Raw genomic sequence first — 20,532 nt, 5'->3', positions numbered from 1 at the left:
GAAGAAACCACACTCAGAATACAACACTGACTCGTCTTAGACATGATTTGATTTGGCATGCATGTCTTATAAGTTACTCCATCCGATTCAGAAATGTAAGATGTTGAAATATTTTACTTGGTTCATCCACTTTAGTTTGTATTTAATCTATTTTTATTTGTAGGTTAATTCACTTTGATTTTTATCTAATCAACTTTAAAAATGCCTAAAACATCTTACATTGATACATAGAGGAATTATCATGGACTTTGGATGTCTAAAGTTGTACACGTCGGGCGATGCTGCACATAGACTGTACTAAAAAGAGGATCGGAGTGTGATATGGGTTAAGTAAAAAAAAGAAGTAAAAAGAGAACAAAACATAAAATTTGTCAGAAGTGGGGTTTGAACCCACGCCCTCGTAAGAGGACCAGAACTTGAGTCTGGCGCCTTAGACCACTCGGCCATCCTGACTTTGATGCTGTGTACGTTTTTAAAACCTATATATACCTTCATAGTTTCCTTTTCCCCTGCCAGGTTGACTTTCTTTTGCACGAGTTTTGAAATGCACGAACATATAAAATTAGGATTGCAAAGTCAAGGCCTGCTTTCGCATCTTCCCCATGTTTGGTTCCATACAATATTGCATACAAGATGAATTTACTACATCCTTCAAAAGGACGGAGTCAATTACAATCCTCTGATCTTCTTACATCCTACACGTCATTATATTAAGCTTGAGCAGTTCATGACACAGAAAAAGAGCAAACTACCAAAAGAACAAGTGCCGCGACAACCATTTTGGGGCAGGACGGTCTACAACCTACTCGGTATCTCTGAGCATCCAAAGTGACAATACTTGTTATTCTTATTCTTAGTCTTATGTAAAACAGCACATGTATTCACAGTCGATGTCCAGCCGTTCCTCCCTGTCACAGACATGCCTGGCCTTATTATCCACACAGCACAACACGCAACACCCGCAAAGCTTCAACAATTTTCCAACAAAAATAATGAATGAGCCATCATAGCTTCCTAAAAATCAGCGGCACGCCATCCCCGGGCTCCACTGTCAACCTGAACGCCGGACGATGCACATAGTTTGCCGAGAGCTCGAACTCAAACCTGGACAGAACGAGCGACAACACGACCTTGAGCTCAACCATCGCCAGGTTTTGGCCGGCACATGTCCGGGGACCGACCCCGAAGGGCATGTACATGTGGTGAGGTTTGCAGGCGCGCGCTATGCCACTGGCGAACCTGCCCGGATCGAACCTGTCGCAGTCGGCGCCCCACGCGGAAGGATCCCGGTGAGCCAGAGCGATCGGGACTCTGATGTTGGTGCCTTTCGGGATGTCGATGCCGCCGAGGTTGATGTCGTTCAGAGCTTCCCGTGTGATGAAGGAGGCTGGTGGGTAGAGGCGGAGGGTCTCCTGGATCACCATTGTCAACTGTAAAAGCATGATTGGATTAGCACTTATGCAGGAGCCAGAAGGAGCAAAAGCTATGAAGTCAGGCAGTCATCAAGCTCTCTTACTCAGTAGTTATCATTTTGTTGAGATAAAACATGATATTGATCTTGTTAATGACACAAAAAAACTCACTCGTTCAGAAGAGCTAGCGGGGATTATCATACCGTTTTCAACTTCCGTAGCATGTCAAAGTCTAGTGGTTCCCCATGGCAAACTTCAAGGACTTCCACCCGAGCGCGGGACTGCCATTCAGGGTGTGATGCAAGAAGCATCAGGCACCACGCAGCAGTGCTCGAGGTTGTCTCATGCCCGGCGAAGTAGATGTTCTTGCAGTTGTCGACAATGAAATCCTCGGGCGTACATGAAGAGAAGGAAGCGGCTTTGGAACCCTCAATGATGGAGTGCAGGAGAAACTTATTTGGAGAGGTTTCTGAATCATGTTCGTGCTTCTTCACGATGTTTAAAATAAGGGTACGGATGCAGCTCTCCAGATTCCAAATCTCTCTATTGCCCTTTGTTGGTAAATATCTGGTTATCCCAGCAGCAAAAGTCAAGGATATCAAAAAACAATTTATGGCTATTAGATGATAAAACATGAAAAACACCCATTGTCAACCTGAATGGCGGGGTTAGAAAATACAGATTTTGACACGGTTCCACTTGGGAGCACTTTTTTTTTAAACCACAGTATTGCAAAAATAAAGTATTTCAGTGCCTGCGAATTTCACTTCAGTTTAGAAAAAAAGGTCATGGCTGAAGTTGTCAATATGGCAAAAAAAAAAGCAGTTTGAGGCATACTTCAGTTTTTAAAACTTGTTGGATCCAAACACCTTGAAGTATTTAATAGTTCAGTATTTTTAGTAACATAAGTATTCTCTGGATACTTAAAAAAAATGGTGCCAAAGAGGGCCTCAACTTTGATCTACTATAATACAGGATAAGTAGATCAAAATATCCACCCTCTAACTTTAGATCTGTCTAACAAATTTTGCACTGAACAAACATGGTACATGCAATTACATGAAAATTCTGAGCCATTGCATAAAACAAACTGCAGTTCAGAACCCAAAAAATCAACTATGATATATCCACACTCATTTTTGTGCTCAAATTATTTTCTTCAAGCAGAGGATTTTTTTTTTTCAAAGTTACAGGCTTTCAGGTACCATGGATTTATATTATTAGTCCCACTGCTATTATGATATGTCAATCCTAAAAGAAATAGCTTCTGGAGATGAAGTTATAATACCATAAACAATATATAAATGCATAGAACATACCTGCTTCCAGGAACTCCAATAAGCATAGTCTGCTTTGCCATTGCTTTCTGAAGTTGACGAATATTGTAGAATATCTCTCTCCCTTCAGTGAAACTGCTTCCAAAAGAAGTTCTTGATATGATATCAGCTGAGAAGTTTCTCAAGAACTCATCAACCACAATCTCTGCTCTGCCTCCTTTGCTCACAACTTTGTCTTCCCATGAATTCAGCATCAACACTGCAGCATCCATCATCAAATCCACCATTCCCTGTGGACATTTTCCACAAACAATTTTAGTCTAATGGTACATGTGATAATTAGTACCTTTTCCACAGATTATTTTGTTGAATAGCTTGTTGAAACAACATGTATTGTCTAAAACTTCATTTTTTTCTGAAACAAGTGTCTGAAGCATGATCCAACCATCAAATAAATTACCTTAACCTTGTCCATGAAGAACTCGGCTGCAATAACCTTTCTTTGGTGCACCCATAGTTCACCATTTGCCGTCAGAATTCCCATACCAAGAAGAGCTCCACGCTCTTTCTGCAAAAAGGAAGGCTTTCCAAGATCCAACGCCTTGTAGTTGGCCAGTGCCTTCACCATGTCTGAATCTGTTACGTTTAGAACTTGTATGCTTCCAGTGGCATAGAAGTATATGGAACCTGACACAACATCAAATTTACCAAGCAAAGTTCACATTAAATCAATACCACATGATGAGGCTGGAAATTATAAAGTACATCTGAATAACTATGAATTCTAGGAGATAATTATAAACTATCTATAACGAATCTTAACAAATAATATGCCATTTTAGTGGCTTCAGAGTATGGTGTCATGTATGTATTTGAAACAACAAGAGAACCCAAAAAATCTGATTACATGTTGGCATTCCCCATATAAGAACCACAGATTCCGCTTTTGCAAAAAAAGAAGAGATCTCTCCTCTTCCAGACAAGTACTCTTTGATTCATAGGAAAAAAAGAAGAAAAGCAGAGGAATAAGAAAATTTTATTGGCGGCGCTGTTCATCCATGTGGTTCAAAGTAATGGAGTAAAGAAAAATATATAAATTTTCACTTTGGTCTCAGTTTAGAAGAATAAGTAAAGGAATTTTACAATCCACTTGACCTCTTTTTCAGTCCTACATACAGTACCATGCCTAGCTGTTCAATGGCATAATAAAATCTAAATATACTTTGTTCACGTTGTTTGATGTTGACTAAGGTTCCTGTAGCCATACAAACACAGAATACACTAGAACTCAACAAAATTTAAAGTGAAATTCCTTTACTAAAACTAGTTACAAGTTTCTCGACATACCATATACTCTGCTCCAGTGCAGTAAGTAGGGGAATAGAGTAGCCACAAAATTCGAGGAGAAACGGTCCGTGGACCGCCCTGATTCCTGTTCTCGATCAGAGGTGGCAAGTTTCTGGATTTTCCTCATCTCGGGTATGTTTCCGAAAAGGAAAGAGGGCTTGGGCCCCTTCACTCCTTGGCTTCTCAGCTTCTGCCTGAGTCTCCCCGGCCTTAGCCATAGGGTGGTGTACAGGTAGGAGAAGAGAAGAACAGAGAGGAAGATCAGCGGTATGAGTAGTAACCATGGCGATGATGAGAGAATTATCTCCATGAGCGTGCCGGAGAGAATGAGGGAGAGAAAGGACATGCTTATATGCATATTGCTGCGTGGTCCATTCGGAGCTGGAGCAGGACAGATGCCAGGCTACAAATTAGTCACGCACTCTGAAAGCTGCTGGCAGAAAAAACAGAGTCAGTTTCTATCGCATGAAGATACAACAATAGGTGATAGAAAGACTAGTGGACAATATTTGAACATACTTCGAGGGGAAAGTTTTGTCTCGTTGCTATGTCTAAAGCACACCCAGCACAATAACATAATTTGGGATATAAAATGACTATATCCTGGACAGGTGATGTGTAGTTTTTTTTTTTTGATAGTTGGTACAACCTTAGTTGGGCAATATTGTAGAAATAAACTTTGCAAGGTTTTAAATCCTCCGCAACAGATATGGACGATCCAACAGCTGATTACTATTACTCTACCTCGGTTAATATGGACAATTTATTTTATAAACAAGGACGCAATTTACATCCCTATTAAAACACATCAACAAATACTAAGGAAATATATAACAATAAATGCTATCCCGACAAAGATAATAAAATATTTAGACCCAAAAAATACAACTTTGATACACATATAAGATTTGAAATATGCATGTTTTAAGTACATAAATACTCCGTATATTGAATATTTATTACTACGTAATCTACAAACTATATACTCCCTCCCTAAAAAGAAGACACGTATTTAAATTTGACCAATCTTACAGATAAAAATATTAACATCTATAATGCCAAATAAATGTCAGTGGATTCACCATAGAATATATTTTCGTAGTAATATTGTCGATACTTTTTTTTTCTATGAGATTGGTCACTTACACGATATTGTTTTTTTTTGCAGGGATATTGTTTTTAATCTTGTCATACTTACTATATTTGTATACCCCGATTGGCCCTTGATCAAATGATGGCTGAGACTAAATTATGCACTTACCTCCTAGCAACGTCAAGAAGCTTCTTATTTTCTTGCCCATAACTGAAAATGGAGCTCCTGTTTTATACATTCATTCCCCATCCAATTTCCGGATCAAAGAGGATCTAAAAACATCCGAATCAAACAGATAATTGACAGTAATTCGACTCATCATACGAATTTAGCCTTATACCAGACGGAATGGAGGATGGATGCGACGAGCAGGAGTGATACGCACCGTGGTATTTCTGGGCGGACCGCCGCCGCCGCCGCCCAGCCAAACAACCTTCACTCTTTGCCCGATTAGCAGAGGACCACCTTCAGCTCGGCAGAGGAGTGCTGCCGTGAGGTCGTCTGGAACCACCGCTCCGCTAGGGGCATCCAACCGCACAGTGGACGACGAAGGCGAGACAGGGTAGCAAAGTCAGTAACGGCTGTTTCGGGATACGTATACTTCGGCCCACCCGTGTTCCCCATCCAAAAACGTACTCTCTTTGTTGCAAAGAAAGAAGCGACAGTTTCCACAAGCTTACAGAAGGAAGGTGACTGTCTGACTGGTCATTATCGTGTCCAAAGTTCTCAAAAAGCAAAAAATGTTCAGGTCCTACAAATCAACGATGAAGATCACAGCCTTGTCACCACCAGCGGCATGCCGAACCCGGGCTCAATGGTCAGCCGGAACACTGGCTGGTGCCGGTAACCCGGCGACGGCGAGAAGGCAAACCTGCTCAGCAGGCGTGCCAGGACCACCTTCAGCTCCGCCATCGCCAGGTTCTGCCCGATGCAGGTCCTCAGCCCGAGCCCGAACGGCGCGTACATATGCGACGGCTTGCACGCCGCGGCCACACCGTTGGCGAACCGGCTGGGGTGGAACTCATCTGCGTCCGAGCCCCAGGCCTCCTTGTCGAGGTGCAGCATCAATCTTGTCACCTGGAGGATCGTTCCACGGGGCACGTCCAGTTCGCCGATCTTGATGTCCGTCAGAGCTTCACGCAACATCAGCGATGCCGGTGGGTACAGACGGAGAGTTTCTTGGATCACCATCGTCAGCTGCGTTTTGTTGTCAGGTAACACCACATGATTGAAAATGCATGATGTCTAGTTCTAAGAAACGATTGAAGGATATGTTAGTTGCTCACAGTTTTGAGTCGTTGGAGGCCATTGGCATCCAATGTGCTCCTCGAATGGCAAACCTCCAGTGCCTCGACGCGGGCACGCTCCTGCCACTCCGGGTGTGTGGCCAGTAACATCAGGCACCAAACGGCGGTAACCGCCGTGGTCTCGTGCCCTGCAAAGTAGATCGCCTTGCAGTTGCTGACGATGAAGTCCTCGGAGGTGCCACCATGGCCAGGCCCACTTGCACCGTTGATGATGGCATGCAGAAGACTGTTATAAGTGCCCGAATGCTCAGCTCCAATGTTATTCGTGGTGGCCTTTGCCAGCTCCAGGATCAGTAGCCTAACTTCCTCAACCAGATTCCGTATCTCTCGGTTGCTCTTGGTAGGCAGGTGCTTCCTGCAAGAGCATGGAAGAACTAGTGTCATTGACCCCTGCCTAGTTGTTTCACGTTTAAAAGTGGCCTAATTACATTTTTGCGCTGACTCCTGATCAAACGTACAGAGAGAAACCACATTAAGTACAGAGTATGGTTAATAATACCATTTACTTACCACAGTGCAGAGAGTCCTACAAGTGCATCCTGTTGAGAAATTGCCGTTTGAAGCTTCCTAAGCCTGCAGAATATCTCCTCACCTTTTGAGAAGCTACTGCCGAAGCAAGCCCTGGAGATTACATCTGCTGAGATGTTCCGCACATAATCATCTACAACTATCTCCTTGCTCCCTCCTGCACTATCAAGAATGTTCTCCCATACTTCTAACAACGGAGCAGTTGAATCCTCAATCAGCTGTATCATACCCTGCATATATACACCACAAATTCAGCCATGATACTAGTCCAGATTTTTAACCCATGTTAACTGTAAGAAAAACTGCGTGTCACTACTTTAATCTTGTCCATGAAGAACTCTGGCGCCATGGTATTTCTCTGATAGACCCATTCATTGCCATTCACCGTAAATATGCCTCTTCCAAGAAGAGCTTTGCGAGATTTCCTCAGATAATTGGGCTTCCCAAGCTCTGATGGTGTCCAGTGGCCTATGTCCTTCACCATATCTGGCTGAGAAACATGCAATATCTCCCGACCTCCTGATGAGTACAGGAATACAGAGCCTGCTCCAGATTCATATTTTCAGTTACCTCATTGTAATATAGCTTCGATGGATGTAGAATAAATTGACATCCAATATCCGTCTAACTATGAATAAACCTGATCATCGCTATGGTTCTAAAATACCTGCTATCAAAGTATAACTTGCATAGTACTACTAAAGTAGTTGGAAAGTGACTAGAGTTGTCTATCCAATTAGGATCAAGATCACATCTTCATTCTGAAATATTCACATACTAACATAGCAAGATCATAGCATCAAGAAACACTTGCATACATACCATAAGTTTCCATCCAGATAAGGAGGTGAGGGAAGAGGGTGGAAATGTAGTTGTTGCTGTCTTGCTTCTTCATAGGCTTGAGCTCATGTCGGATACGCTTCATCTCTCTGGTGTTGCCATCAAGCAAAGTAGGCCTGGGACCCTTCACTCCTTGCCTTCTCAACCTCTTCCTTATCTTCTCCGGTCTTAGCCATAGGATGTTACCCAAGTAAAACAGAGCTAAGCCAAGAAGAACAAATATCAGCGCAAGTAAGTTCTCCATGAGAAGAAGCATGGAACTGGAGGTGGGGAAGTGTTCCTGTCAAACATTCAGATACAAGGCAATGCCAGAACCAGCCTTATATTTGTTTGAGACTCCCGAGTAGACTCTGACTTGCTATTCTGGTGTATGATTGTTTAATGGTAGGCTGATCTCAGATGCAGTCCCCAGTATCAATTAGTTTATTGTTAGATGATCTATGCCACTTGCAGCACCAGTTTGCGAGGTCCAGGAGAGAGTTGTGGCAACTAATATATGTACTTTGAGATATCACAGCATCCAAGGCAACTGCCAAGTAGATTTTACATGTATAACAAATTTATTCATTATCAAAAGCAAGACGTTCTTGCTCGGCATATAACCGAGAAAGTGGCATGTGCCAGTATCTCAGCGATGAGCGATGACGAAAAGGCAAGCTTAGCCAGGTGGCACACGTGCAGGAGCTTCATATTTGGAGTTGCACTGGCTTGCATGCCACAGCAGCGGAATTGGTAAACGGGAACTGGTCAGCGTCTGATCTCCACACTTGAGTCTCCTTGCCAAGGTCCAGGCATGCAGCATGAGTGAGACCTGACAATGATGCCAAGAGGCATATACAGACCACAAGATTAGGACAATATAATCACGTGAGAAAATACATGTGTTGAGTAATCATTCTTCCTTGCTCTTAGTAAATTTTCCTGATTATGAAGCAAAAAATGTAAGGCTTCAACAACAGAGGAAACTGTACTATATAAGAGTGTGACAGGGACAACTGCAAACTTTACAGTGAAGGATATGTAAGATTACATCATAGCTTGCGATCCTGAAAACATGACGATATAATATTCAGAGGCGAAGATTTCATGCTCTTAGGTCAACTTCTGGTCGCTTTCACCAACGATTTTTCAGATACGAAAAGCATGCTCACACAAGATCGAAATAATGCAAGTGGAGCCTAATATACACTAAGTTACCATCTAACGCTGCTACACATGGAGTAGCTATTGCACTATCCTGAAAAGCTTTGTATGTGGGAAATTCATCTTTTACCAGAAGAGAACAAAAATGGTAAACAATAAGGATCGGAGAAAGTCAAATTGTGCTTTCACTAGTATTGCCTAAGTTATCATCTGGCTGTTTAAGCAATGATATGCTTGGAGCTTTGTTTACCAAAGTTGTACGGCCAGATTTAGCATCTAAATTTGATTCACAATATCAAAGGGGCTACAAAATGTAGCAAGTGATCGTAATTAAATTGTCAGTCTAAGGTTAGATATACATACACATACAATTGTGAATGCATGGATCAAACTTCTCTATACATACCAAAACTCCACAACTCTTTTTCCAGGGAAGGAAATGAGGAAAGAGAAGGGAGATGTAGCTCGAATGAGCTACTGTTGGATGCTCTTCATCTCCTGCCTCCTGGTACTATCATAGAGTAAAGTAGGCTTCAGACTCTCTAATCAGTGCCTTACATGTCTTCATTATCCTCTCCAGACTTAGCCATAGGGTGGAATATATGTCAACAATAATTTGAGGTGGGAGGTAGTGTATATAGTGTTTTAGCTTAAAATCACCTCTCCTTTCCTAGACTTCTCTGACATGAATAATCATCTCTCCTTTCCTAATATATTGATTTCTCATGGTTTACATTGGTTTCAGATCATGCTAGGGATCCACAAGGCCACAAAAAAGTATGCAGCCTTGACTGATCTCGAATGCAGGGTGGTGTCTATTGATCAGTAGGAATTGAGTAGGAGTATATTGGTTTCTCCCTTCTGCTAGCGTTTTATTTTCCCTTCTCTGCAGCAGGCATACACTCATGCTGCAAGCTGCTAGTTTAGCTAGCCAAGAGCTCAACTTCAGGAAAACAAACAGAATACCTGTACATGAGGGACTAATAGTAGAAGAATTACCTCACCACCATGCACTGGGTAAATTTCTAACAGGAGGCGAACTGGAGGCATCTTGAGGCTCCAGGCTGCTGACACATGGGTTGAATCTTGAAGCAGAGATCTAATTACAGTTACAGCAAAATGAAGCATAGGACATCCAATCCCAATTAGCAGTTGAATAACAGCAAGCACCAATACACATTGCTGAACTGAGCAAACTGGTGAAGAACTTATGGTTTTTGAGCTCGGTTACAAGGACAACTCAATGGATCGCATCACTGATCACATTGACCGAAATTTCAAATCAAACTTGTTATGGGGCACTGCCAACACACGTGTGCCATCACACAGTATATTTAGTATAGGCATACATGTACTGGATATCTAGAACATGGACCACCAACTTCTTTTGGTATCTACATGTCCTGCAGAGGAACTCTGAGATCCACGGCACAGTCGCCTTCTACCACTACTAGTAGGGTTTGCAAAGCACAAAACTATAGCTAAACCAACAAAGCTTACTACTGGAGCAGCTGCCATGAACAGCCATCTACTGCGGTTGCGTGCTCTGTTTGACTGCTCTGCAACATGAATACCATGTTCACTTGTATTAGTCACTTCCACTGCACCACCAGCTGTATAGTGAGTTTCTTCAGCCTCTGTTTCATCAAAAAATTCTTCAACAATTTCCTGCACATGAGTGTGTTCCTCCACCCCATGGACATCTCTTTCATTGATTGTGGCTCGCTTAGACCTCTCAAATTCTGGATCATCTGTAGGAAGTTCATATCGGCAAACTGGACATGTATTCCTAGAACTAAGCCACGGCAAGATGCACGACGAATGATACAGATGCATGCATGGTAGCTGTTTTGCTCTAGTTTCGATGGGCATCAAGTCTTTGCAGACTGGACAGATGACACCACCATCTGCCGTGTGCCTTGTGGAGATAATCAGAGATGGAAGATTTCCAACAAAGGATGTCGCTGCAGGTGGAGCTCCTCTTCTGGAATTGTTGTCCTCAGCAAATTGTTGAAGAATCATCTCAAACTGTCTTGCATCAGCGTAATCACCAGGATTCCCCACAAAAGGTGTCGTTATATCTGGCCCTTCCATTTCTGCCATCAAGTTGATCACATTTGCTCTTCGATTAACATTCATTCTCCAAGTCCATGGCCCATCTTCAGATTCCCACCCGGTCAATTCACTTGGGCCAATGCCACGTGATTGCTGCTGCACTGTGTTGACTGCTTCATCAAAATCAGATTCTTCCAGTTGCACATCTTCATCTTCTTGGTCATCTGAATCCCACTGATCCATTCCAGCATTCATGGGATCAATATCTGTATCTGTGTTCATGTAGCTCTCGTTGTCAAGTTGAACAGCAATCTCTCTTCCAATCATGCTATGCCGATCTAGAGAAATATCTGACTCCCCGCCAAAACTGATGTTTGATTCAAGCTCGTCAAACACAGAATCAGCATAATTGAGGCCATCACTCTCATCATCTGAAGGATGCCACCTTTGGGACTGGTTTGGCGTAGAGTTATAAGATGCCAGCTGCCGCACAACTGTTGGAGAATCAATATCTGCTTCATGGCCTTGTCTAGCTAAGTTGATGACTTGGGAGAACTGCTGCGAGAACGCGTCCTCGCTAGAATCAAGACTTGGAGTCCTCGACCTCCATCTTCTTTGCCGTCTCTGCTGATTGCTGCTGGTTGTTACATCTCTTCCGCTGTCATTACTCACAGTCGCCTTGCACTCCCTGCATATGGCCAAGGCCTCAAAGCTATTGGTCACCTCAGTATCCAAAGTAAAAGGTCTTGTGCAAACTAGGCATTGAGCATCTGGTAGCTCATAGTCGCTCGACTGCGTCTGATTGCCAGGCATGGGCATCTTGTACTAGTAAATCAGACAGTGCAAGCTGTGCGCCGCTGAAAAGCGCAAGAGGCTGCTGCAGATGACAGATGGCCCGAAGGGAAACAGACGTACTACGCCATTGAGCACGCTGCAATTTTTTTGCCTGGGTGTCAACCTGCAAAAGGAGAGCACGCGATTTCTTCAGTAATTATCGATGAAAGGAAGACATATAATGCAGCATACGCTAAACCAGACGGTGAGAATTACGGAGATTCGATCTAAATGGAGAAGCAATAAAGCACATCTGTAATTATAATGTAACCGTTAAAGCAACCACATGACCAAACTGGACATAAACTGACTTTTTAGTTTGGTTGATGGGTATGTTTGGTTACAACCAATGGCTACCATGCCAAAACATTGGCGAGCCTACAAGAATTGATTGTTGTTTGGACGGACACCAAATATTTGGCTCGCCCGGCTCACCGCGCCTCTGCTATTCTTGCCAAATAGCTGGCAACCTGAGGGCGATGAAAACCTGCGGCCACAAATTGGCAACGCCCGCGCCCGCGATTCCTTCAAGGTGGGTCCAGTCCGCTGCTCCCCTTCTACGAGTCTGTTCCTTTGATGGCCAGAAGAAGCCGTGATTCCTTCAGGTTCCGGTAAAAACAAAAGCTGGGCCTCCAGATCCTTCCTACTATCTACGGTTTTCAGTTTGCTAGAAATCCAATTAACGTCCATTCGAAAAGCCAGTCCAAGTTGCTAGATATATCAGCTTGGCTACAAACCAAATGGAGGCTCATGATTTGGCCAAAAAGTTGGCTATAATCCAAACAACAATAGTGTACCAAAGTTCTGGTTGTGCCCTTGCTTTGGTCATGCCGAAATTTTGGTTAGGCTGCTAGTTTGGGCTCAAACCAAACACACCCGATATCCAAAAGGGTATCACCGGCAACCAAGCCAACCAAATTATTTTACTGAGATCGCAGAGTTTCTCCTGATAGATATCATCTGGACAGGGATCTTGGATTCAATCTCCCGGGCAGCCAGATTTTTGTAACGAAGATACATAGATCAAAGCGATGCTCACAGAGGCGCAATCCAGCACACGGGGAGAAGCAACCCCACAAAATCGGGCCCGAAACTAACAGGTTCGACCTAATCAATCCCATCCCCACCCGCAAGAGATCCACGCGGACCAACTAAATTAGATTAGAAGAAAAGGCTAGCTCCGCGGCAGAGGTACCGAGATCGTGCTCGCTTCACAAAAGCAACGGCCATAACTCCCCTGGTTCCACTACAACGAAAAGCAACCGCGGGCGGCAATACTCTGAGTGGATTTGGGTAAGAACCGCAGAGACATTCTCGATGTACGAGCAAACATGCGGTTGTTCATGGGAAGGTCGAAGGGTTCGAAGAAAAATTACCTCGAACTCGAAGATCTAGAGCGGGAGGCGGGAAGAGCCTTCGCAGGCAGGGACGGCGATCTATACGGGGGGAATAGCCGGTCGATTCCGGCGATCCCGGGGCTCGGCTGGAGGAGGACGACGGCGTCGGGATTGGGATGGGAGAATGGAGATTGAGGAGGAGGAGAGAGAGAGAGGTTGGAGTTTTCTCTTTTTTTTTAAACAGGTGCGGGATTTCCTTCGAGATCTTTTTCCCACGGGTAAAGAGGAGAGCGATATCCGGTAGGCCCATTCGAATAGGCCCATATGAAAAGCCCGGCCCACTTAGAACCACACACACTGGGTGCGACTACCAGGTCCCACAGGCAGAGCTCCACTACCACTCACTCCCTCACGCTCGCTCCCCATGGCCGCCGGCGCGAGCAGGCTTCCGCCGCGTCTCACCACGCTGGCGGTCTTCTCCTCCTCACCGACGCCGAACCCCAACAGGCGCAGGACCAGGCTCCCGCCGATCTCCATCTCCATGGACCCGGCCCTCGCCGACCCGGCCCACGTCCAGGCCCTCATGCTCGCCTGCGCGCACTCCTGCGCCATCCGCCTGCCCGCGCCGCCGGGCGCCGCCGCGAGGACGGAGCCCGTCGACATCCGCAAGCTCCGCACCGCGCTGGCGCACAGCTTCCTGGTCGTGTCCGTCTTCTGCGGCGCCCGGTTCCTGGAGCTGGAGGACGGCGACGGAGCGGACGACCGGCGGTTCCTGGGCCTGGAGCTGGGCCTCGGGCTCGGGCGGCGCGGGGAGCAGCGGCTCGTCGGGTTCGGACGGGCCGTCTCCGACGTCGGGCTCACCGCATCCGTCCATGACGTCGTGGTGATCTTCTCCTCTCTTCTTGTTCGTGCAATTGACTTGTGAAGCGCTTCTTGATTTTACAGTGTCGCTGCGAAAAGGCTAATTTTGGTTGAATTTTGTATGGCTTTCTGAAACCAGTAATAATTAGCTTTCCGAATTACCAACCTGGCGAATACATTCGCCAAAAATGAATAGCCAAGCAAATATTAGAAAATAACAGTAGTACTTCCACAATGTCTATCATAGCCTCATTGGGCAATCTTAAGTGCAGTACAACCGTTGAATGGAAAAGGCTAATTTAGGTTGTACTGAAAATTAAGTGCACAAGGGGGAGTATGTATGCGGCCCGCTCGTAGGTATCCTTCTCAAAGCTGGATTTATCACAGTTGTGCTATGGTTTCCAAATGAAATCAAAGAGCACACGTATTGGCAAAATGAAATTGGTCAATTATGAATTATGTCCTTTTGCACTGATTATAGCTCATTTCAGTGGAAAAGTTTATTAGGTGTGAGTCTTTGAATGTGAAGGGGAGTTTTGCCGGTTTGGGCGATATTCTTTCATGTGTCCTTCTGTTACTCCTCAACGGTTGACTGAAGATTATCGCCTCATCATGTGTTCATATGACTACCTTCAGTGACTTACAGGTTCATCCGTCACTTCAGAGGAGAGGAATTGGCAGAAAAATACTTGAGAAAATTACAAGGTAGGTTACTACTGTGGGGATTTTCTGGCGGGTTTGAAAAGGTCTTACTTGAGCTAGTTAATCGTAACAGAGGAAGAATAACGTGCATGGTCTTTTCTGTAAATAATCCAGCTAGTGGTACCAAAGCAATAAATCCTTTATGTTAGTTAGACAAAATGAATAGACTGCTTGCATTGAATAAAAAACTTGTACACAAATCAACAAGAAGAAAAGAACAAAATATGAAATCTTGCCTTTCAATATCTATTTTTTAGAAGACCTTGAATTGACAACATTACCATGGAGTTCATAGGTAGTAAGTAATTCTTGACCTACAGTTGTTTCAAAAAAGTAAATGACACACAGATTACTGAGTGATTTTTTTAATTGTTCCAGAATTTGGTGTACAGACTTCACGTAATTCTTGTGTTTATTTGACACCATAAGCAAACCCCTGTGATTAATGTTTTTTCTTCGGTGGCAAGCTCGATGCTTCTTTGTTTTTGTTGCTTATCTTTGATCCTCTTGTAAGAGGAATTCCTCATCACTATGTATCGGTTCGGCCGTTTGGCTTTATTTTTAAAGCGGAGGGAAAGCCTGTTTCGAGGATTAATGTTTCCCTGGATCAGCTAATCTTAGAACATCATGCTAATATGCAATCTGAACTTCTTGAGTAGATATACATGTTACTTCAATAGCTAACTAGTTGATTTCCTGTCCAAAGTTCAAACTTCATCTAAAACTTTGTTACTGGAATATTTTTTTCAGGGTACTCCATAGCAGAGGAATCTATGACATTTCCGCGTTATGTACAGGAAAGGAGAGGTATGGCTTTCTTATCTGATTTGGTAGACTCGTGAATGTCCGTTTGTACTATCTTTTGCATACCATATATGTATTATCAGTAAAGATTGAAGCGTACATCTACTCCTGCACATGGGCTTGCAATAGAATCTTATGACGGTATATGATGATGTCTATTAATTTTACGGAACCATTTGCAGGCCATTTTTTGAATCATGTGGATTTGATGATGATGCAATGGGTTCCACGACGATGATGTACACTAAAAGCATTCAGAAATAGTATTCCTCCTGATGATTGCAAATCCACACCATGATGAGATTGGTGGCTCCTTTGACGTGTTAACTGCTGCTACTTCATAATGCTGACAGTGAAAAGTATTGAGATCCAGCAGTAATTATTTACCTCCTCCAGCTGGATATGGTATCCAATGTGTGCAAGCCTTTTCTGGCTTTGTAAGAGGAAAACCACCTGAAGAAATTAGATATACTAGTGTATACGGTATACCATATTAGTATGTGTGGAAGTTGGCATTACCAAGCATGTCTCAGAGTCCAGACTAGCATCTATAAATTTTGCCACTGATTGTAAAAGCTTACTGTGGTTACACAAATGAATACTTGTACGCATATTTTTGTTGTTGAAGTTTATGTATGTCATCACTGGAAGAGTACATATACAAAAATTATAGATCTGTGCAAAGTTAGTGATGTCAAAATTTTGTTGCGTGAAATTCCTTTATCAAGTACTGGTGCAAGATAAGCCAACAAGATAAATGAGTCAAGGGAGAGATGAGCAGGTTTCTAACTATGTACAAAGATTAAGAAATATTGACACAGCTATGACATTCTGTACACACCCTCTGATTTACCACTTTACACAATGAGAAGTTTTAGTTACAGCAAGACGCTGGCTTCGGGTTGGACTGGAGCAACCTATCCATTGAATTTCTTCTCGGTATCTGGATTTTTGTGCAGTACGATTCTGTTGCCAATTTTGCACACTAATGTTTGACTTCATTGATATCAACATCCACGGATCTTAGATGATGAATCTCCAATTGTTTCACCGCAATATCTTTACCCCTGTTGAGACAGGGCTGCATGTCCATGTTTTCTGCATATGCATTTAGGAGCATGGATAATCACACAGCTGGTTGGAACATTTGCTCAACTGGAGTTCCAAAAGCTCCCTGAAGGAATCGTTCGACGGCTGAAAGAAATTCTTCAGCTCGTTCCTCCTGGGGCAAGTGCCCACAATTCTTGATCACCTCAAATGTCGCACCAGGAATGGCGCGTGCTAAGCGTTCAGCATTCGAAGCTGGAACAAGTCGGTCGGTGTCACCAGTCACCACTAGCACTGCAACGGTAAGACAACCAAAAATGTTTAGCAAGTCACATTATTTGTGAATCTCATGTTAGAATATTCAATACTTCATCCAAAATTTCTAGGGACATCACAGGCTCACAACACATTTAGTTCAGTAGAAGGACTAAATGTACACAGCTATAAGAAGACCAAAAGAAGCAGCATATAGTTGAACCTGGGCATGAGATTTCAGAGAGCCTCTTTGAGACGGGCACTTTTGACTTGGGTGTATCTGTGATCATGGATATAGTGTGCTCCAACAGAGCCTTCTCCCAGCCCCTGGATCTTAGTGGCTGAAATAAGTTCCACGAACATAAATATGAGTAGGTATTTCTGAGTTGAAGATTGTTTTTCCTGAAATTGTCACAGAGAGGACTCACCTTGGTGTAGCCTTGAATAACATGGTCAGTTACTTTGCTTGGGTCATACCATGCATTATGGACACCCGTTACGCCGAATTTATCCATGACCAATCTCACCTATGTCACCAAAGTCCAATCAAGAAAGTGAAATGGAATGGAACCACAAAATTTGTAGGAGCAAGGAGAATCTGTATTTTGACAATTTAATTAGCAAATAAATTCTAGATATTGCATTAAGTCAGTAACCAGGGAACAGCATCTTACCATAGCCGCCGCTAGTGAAGATCGGAGAAAAGCGACAAGAACTTTACGAGACAAAGCACTGACCATATCCTGCACAGCCATTGCCGCCTTCAGAATAAGCCCTGCAAGCCACATAAACATGCCAAGAAATCCTGTCCAAATCCTAGCAAATGGATTTGATGGTGCACTGCTATCATCAGAATCCTTATCCTCCGGCCCTTGCTGCTCCCCGACGCCGCTGTCCGGGTTGCCTTTCTTTGATGGTGCGAAAATTGCCGGTGCAACCAGCACAAGCGCCGCCACCCGCTCCGGCGCCTCGAAGTATGCTTCCACAGCGACAGAGCAACCAGCTGAGTGCCTGGGATGACCCAAACCGAGATATTAATCTCAGCATCTCTTATCAAACAATCCAGCAAATGCACTGACGCTGGCTGAATAATGCAGTGCAGAGTGTGCATCTGTAGTTCTGTACCCGACAAGAACGGCCTTCCCGGTGCCGAGTTGGTCTATGAACGCCAATGTGGCCATGACCGAGAAGGCCATGGAGTAGGGGTTGAGGGGCTTGGTGTCATCGCCGGACCAGCCAGCCCGGGAAGTCAGGCCAAACGCCGGCCGGTCGAAGGCGAGAACCTTGGCGCCGGCGATGCGGGCGAGCGGCCGCATGACGCGGCTCCAGGAGAACACCGACGCGCCGAAGCCGTGCAGCAGCACTATGGGCAGCCCGATTTTAGTCCTCGCGACGGAGGAGCCTGGGGACTGGTCGCCGTCGTTGTCGTGGGCGCAGACCTTGTGGTGGACCCTGACGCCGTTGATCTCGTAGAAGCAGCTGTCCGGGTCGGCGAGCGCTTCCGGGTCGAGGAGGTCGTCCTGGTCGATGCCGGCCACGGTCCGGCGCCGGCGCGGCGGCATCTGCGCACCAGCGCCCGGAACCGGTCCTGCGCGCGTTTGCTTTCAGGGTTCAGTGTGGTGATTGTGGTTGGGGAGAGTTCAGAGGGTTAGTTTTTGACGGAAATGTAAAATCTTTCAGTGGCAATGCAAGAAAAGCAAGTACCGGCAGGGAACTCGGCGGCGGCGGCGGATGGCGGGGGAGGACCGGCCGCGCGGCGAGAGCGGAGCAGCGGAGGAGGACGGCTCTGCACGGTTGAGAGATGGTTTGCGACGGCGGGCGGCGGGGGCCGGAGCGGGAGGAGCATCCGCATCTGATCAAGTCCCAGCCGGCGCCGCGCGGGAAGCCGACGGGCGGGCGGGTGGAGGTTGCCTCCAGGCGCGGTGGGGTTCGCCGGAAGCTAGCGTGGATTGCGTGGGGCCCACTGGCAGTGGCACGACAGCCGAGGGTGTAATCCGCGAGGTAGCGACGTGTAGCTCGCACTCGCACGGAGTATGTGTAGTGTACTATGCTATGCTAGCTACATGCTCCCACCAGTTCGAAATTTGGATCATCTGCCGACTAAGCATAGCGTTACGGTAGCTCGTTTCACCCATCGTCATGAGAGAGACCAGGCAACAGTGGCGAAGCCAGGATTTTCATATTGGGTATTTGAAATTACAATTTTTTGCAGCACAACAGTATATGATATGGAAGTTCCTAATAACAAAAACAATTGAAAATCCATGGTGTTGACAACATCTCTAATAATTGAATTACTTTGCAACCACAAAGAGAATATATATTATTTTGCTCTAAGATTTCCCTTATTAAAGTTGGAAATGATGTCATCGTGCTTCACTTGCAAGATAATTGATGCTCAAAAAAACTAACCAAGCAAACTATTTCGTTTCTTAAATTATTCTTCACACATTTAAATCCTCTAATCTCAATAGGGGAAAATTGAAAAACCAAAATAAGACTTTTTTTTTTGAGAACACAGTACGTACAAACATCCCTATAAACGCACGCACGCACACCCTACCCCTATGAGCACCTCCGAGGAACTAAGCCGACATATCTTGAGGTTGACGAAGCACTCACTTCTAATCAATGGACTGCTTCTAATAGTCTTACCGAAACTCTGAACCGTGGCCTGTGGGAGTGGGATTGTTGGTGCTGCAATGCTGCAGCTACGGTGCGGAACTAGGTCTACATACGGCACCCCGAGCCCGATGGAGAATTTCGGACTCGCGCTTGGAGGTCGGAGCTCGGTTGTGCGTTGTGCCGGCACAGCTTGTGGGTGTTGCTATGTGGCAAGGGATTTGGGGTAGCCGGCTGCGCGGGCATGGCGGCGGCACAGCGACGGACCGAGGAGTGGTGAAAGGGTCGGATCATGGTTGTCCTCGCCGGCAGGAGGTGGTGACGTGACTGGTAACCAATAGTAGCCTAGCCCAAATTGAAGAAATATGGTGCCGTAGCCACCCTAGTATTTTGGCCCAGGCAGAGAAGGCTGAACGCGCTAGCTCCTTGGAGGACGCGTTTCTTCGATTTTTTCGGGTTACGCCTGGAAAAAGAACACTATCATATGTATACATGTATTCCGAGGAAGAAGTGCAGAAGGCTATTTTCCAAATGGAATGCAACAAAGCACCGGGTTCTGATGGCTTTTCAGCGTAGTTTTATCAAACTTTCTGGGACACTATTAAAGTGGATCTTCTAGATTTGTTCCGTGCTCTGCATATGGGACAACTAGAATTATTTCTTCTAAATTTTGGTGAAGTAATCTTGTTACCGAAAGTTAATGAGGCAGAAAGGATTCAACAATATAGACCTATTTGCCTCTTAAACGTAAGTTTCAAGATTTTCACGAAATTGGCCACCATTAGACTTAATACGGTTGCGGATCATGTCGTTCAGCCATCACAAACCGCTTTCATGCAAGGAAGAAATATTCTTGATGGAGTGGCGGTTTTGCATGAGACGGTACATGAGATGCATACTAAGAAATTAAATGGGGTTATTTTAAAATTAGATTTTGAAAAGGCTTATGACAAGGTCAAGTGGTCTTTCCTACAACAGACACTCAGGATGAAAGGTTTTTCTCCTGAATGGCGTGCTTTAATAAATGATTTTGTGTATGGAGGTAGTGTGGCAATTCGGGTTAATGAT

The 20,532-nt window shown here is 44.7% G+C and overlaps 5 protein-coding genes and 1 non-coding gene across 6 annotated transcripts; 1 reads left to right on the top strand and 5 right to left on the bottom strand.

Moving 5' to 3' along the window:
- Positions 1–369: 369 nt before the first annotated feature.
- TRNAL-CAA lies at positions 370–453 on the bottom strand. The gene has a single exon. It is a non-coding gene; the product is annotated as a tRNA-Leu (tRNA).
- Positions 454–859: 406 nt separating this feature from the next.
- On the bottom strand, positions 860–5,419 carry LOC124652926 (cytochrome P450 714C2-like). The gene is made up of 6 exons (XM_047191972.1): positions 5,298–5,419; positions 4,037–4,466; positions 3,150–3,376; positions 2,732–2,979; positions 1,616–1,979; positions 860–1,430 (listed from the first exon to the last, which is right to left on the bottom strand). Exons 2-6 carry the CDS (start codon positions 4,392–4,394, stop codon positions 1,005–1,007), a joined length of 1,623 nt encoding a protein of 540 aa, XP_047047928.1. The 5' UTR covers positions 4,395–4,466; positions 5,298–5,419; the 3' UTR covers positions 860–1,004.
- Positions 5,420–5,900: 481 nt separating this feature from the next.
- On the bottom strand, positions 5,901–8,057 carry LOC124653604 (cytochrome P450 714C3-like). The gene is made up of 5 exons (XM_047192669.1): positions 7,787–8,057; positions 7,281–7,507; positions 6,947–7,194; positions 6,416–6,791; positions 5,901–6,326 (listed from the first exon to the last, which is right to left on the bottom strand). Exons 1-5 carry the CDS (start codon positions 8,046–8,048, stop codon positions 5,901–5,903), a joined length of 1,539 nt encoding a protein of 512 aa, XP_047048625.1. The 5' UTR covers positions 8,049–8,057.
- A 2,024-nt stretch (positions 8,058–10,081) lies between these two features.
- On the bottom strand, positions 10,082–11,883 carry LOC124653603. Its single transcript, XM_047192668.1, has one exon. The coding sequence runs from the start codon at positions 11,819–11,821 to the stop codon at positions 10,310–10,312; it is 1,512 nt and encodes a 503-aa protein (XP_047048624.1). The 5' UTR covers positions 11,822–11,883; the 3' UTR covers positions 10,082–10,309.
- Positions 11,884–13,581: 1,698 nt separating this feature from the next.
- LOC124652942 (acetyltransferase NSI-like) lies at positions 13,582–16,181 on the top strand. The gene is made up of 4 exons (XM_047191991.1): positions 13,582–14,056; positions 14,681–14,739; positions 15,487–15,543; positions 15,723–16,181. The coding sequence occupies exons 1-4, from the start codon at positions 13,598–13,600 to the stop codon at positions 15,802–15,804; spliced, it is 657 nt and encodes a 218-aa protein (XP_047047947.1). The 5' UTR covers positions 13,582–13,597; the 3' UTR covers positions 15,805–16,181.
- A 417-nt stretch (positions 16,182–16,598) lies between these two features.
- LOC124652944 (dihydrolipoyllysine-residue acetyltransferase component of acetoin cleaving system-like) lies at positions 16,599–18,694 on the bottom strand. Its single transcript, XM_047191992.1, has 6 exons — positions 18,547–18,694; positions 17,968–18,430; positions 17,517–17,853; positions 17,271–17,369; positions 17,066–17,183; positions 16,599–16,881 (listed from the first exon to the last, which is right to left on the bottom strand). The coding sequence occupies exons 1-6, from the start codon at positions 18,692–18,694 to the stop codon at positions 16,667–16,669; spliced, it is 1,380 nt and encodes a 459-aa protein (XP_047047948.1). The 3' UTR covers positions 16,599–16,666.
- Positions 18,695–20,532: the final 1,838 nt, after the last annotated feature.

The sequence above is a fragment of the Lolium rigidum genome, chromosome 5 (assembly GCF_022539505.1).
Source record: "Lolium rigidum isolate FL_2022 chromosome 5, APGP_CSIRO_Lrig_0.1, whole genome shotgun sequence".
Taxonomy (NCBI): domain Eukaryota; kingdom Viridiplantae; phylum Streptophyta; class Magnoliopsida; order Poales; family Poaceae; genus Lolium; species Lolium rigidum.
This window is presented reverse-complemented; position numbering and strand designations above follow the sequence as displayed.

Excerpts from the sequence above, each read along its gene's own strand:
- LOC124652926 (XM_047191972.1), bottom strand. The coding sequence starts at position 4,394 with ATGCATATAAGCATGTCCTTTCTCTCCCTCATTCTCTCCGGCACGCTC. Across the intron at positions 2,980-3,149 it reads TCTTCATGGACAAGGTTAAG|GGAATGGTGGATTTGATGAT; the intron begins GTAATTTATTTG and ends AAATGTCCACAG. Across the intron at positions 1,980-2,731 it reads ATTGGAGTTCCTGGAAGCAG|ATATTTACCAACAAAGGGCA; the intron begins GTATGTTCTATG and ends TGGGATAACCAG.
- LOC124653604 (XM_047192669.1), bottom strand. The coding sequence starts at position 8,048 with ATGGAGAACTTACTTGCGCTGATATTTGTTCTTCTTGGCTTAGCTCTG. Across the intron at positions 7,195-7,280 it reads TCTTCATGGACAAGATTAAA|GGTATGATACAGCTGATTGA; the intron begins GTAGTGACACGC and ends GTATATATGCAG. Across the intron at positions 6,792-6,946 it reads GTAGGACTCTCTGCACTGTG|GAAGCACCTGCCTACCAAGA; the intron begins GTAAGTAAATGG and ends ATGCTCTTGCAG.
- LOC124653603 (XM_047192668.1), bottom strand. The coding sequence starts at position 11,821 with ATGCCCATGCCTGGCAATCAGACGCAGTCGAGCGACTATGAGCTACCA.
- LOC124652942 (XM_047191991.1), top strand. The coding sequence starts at position 13,598 with ATGGCCGCCGGCGCGAGCAGGCTTCCGCCGCGTCTCACCACGCTGGCG. Across the intron at positions 14,057-14,680 it reads CATCCGTCCATGACGTCGTG|GTTCATCCGTCACTTCAGAG; the intron begins GTGATCTTCTCC and ends AGTGACTTACAG. Across the intron at positions 15,544-15,722 it reads TTATGTACAGGAAAGGAGAG|GCCATTTTTTGAATCATGTG; the intron begins GTATGGCTTTCT and ends AACCATTTGCAG.
- LOC124652944 (XM_047191992.1), bottom strand. The coding sequence starts at position 18,694 with ATGCGGATGCTCCTCCCGCTCCGGCCCCCGCCGCCCGCCGTCGCAAAC. Across the intron at positions 17,370-17,516 it reads CTTCACTAGCGGCGGCTATG|GTGAGATTGGTCATGGATAA; the intron begins GTAAGATGCTGT and ends TTGGTGACATAG. Across the intron at positions 16,882-17,065 it reads CTCTGAAATCTCATGCCCAG|TGCTAGTGGTGACTGGTGAC; the intron begins GTTCAACTATAT and ends TTACCGTTGCAG.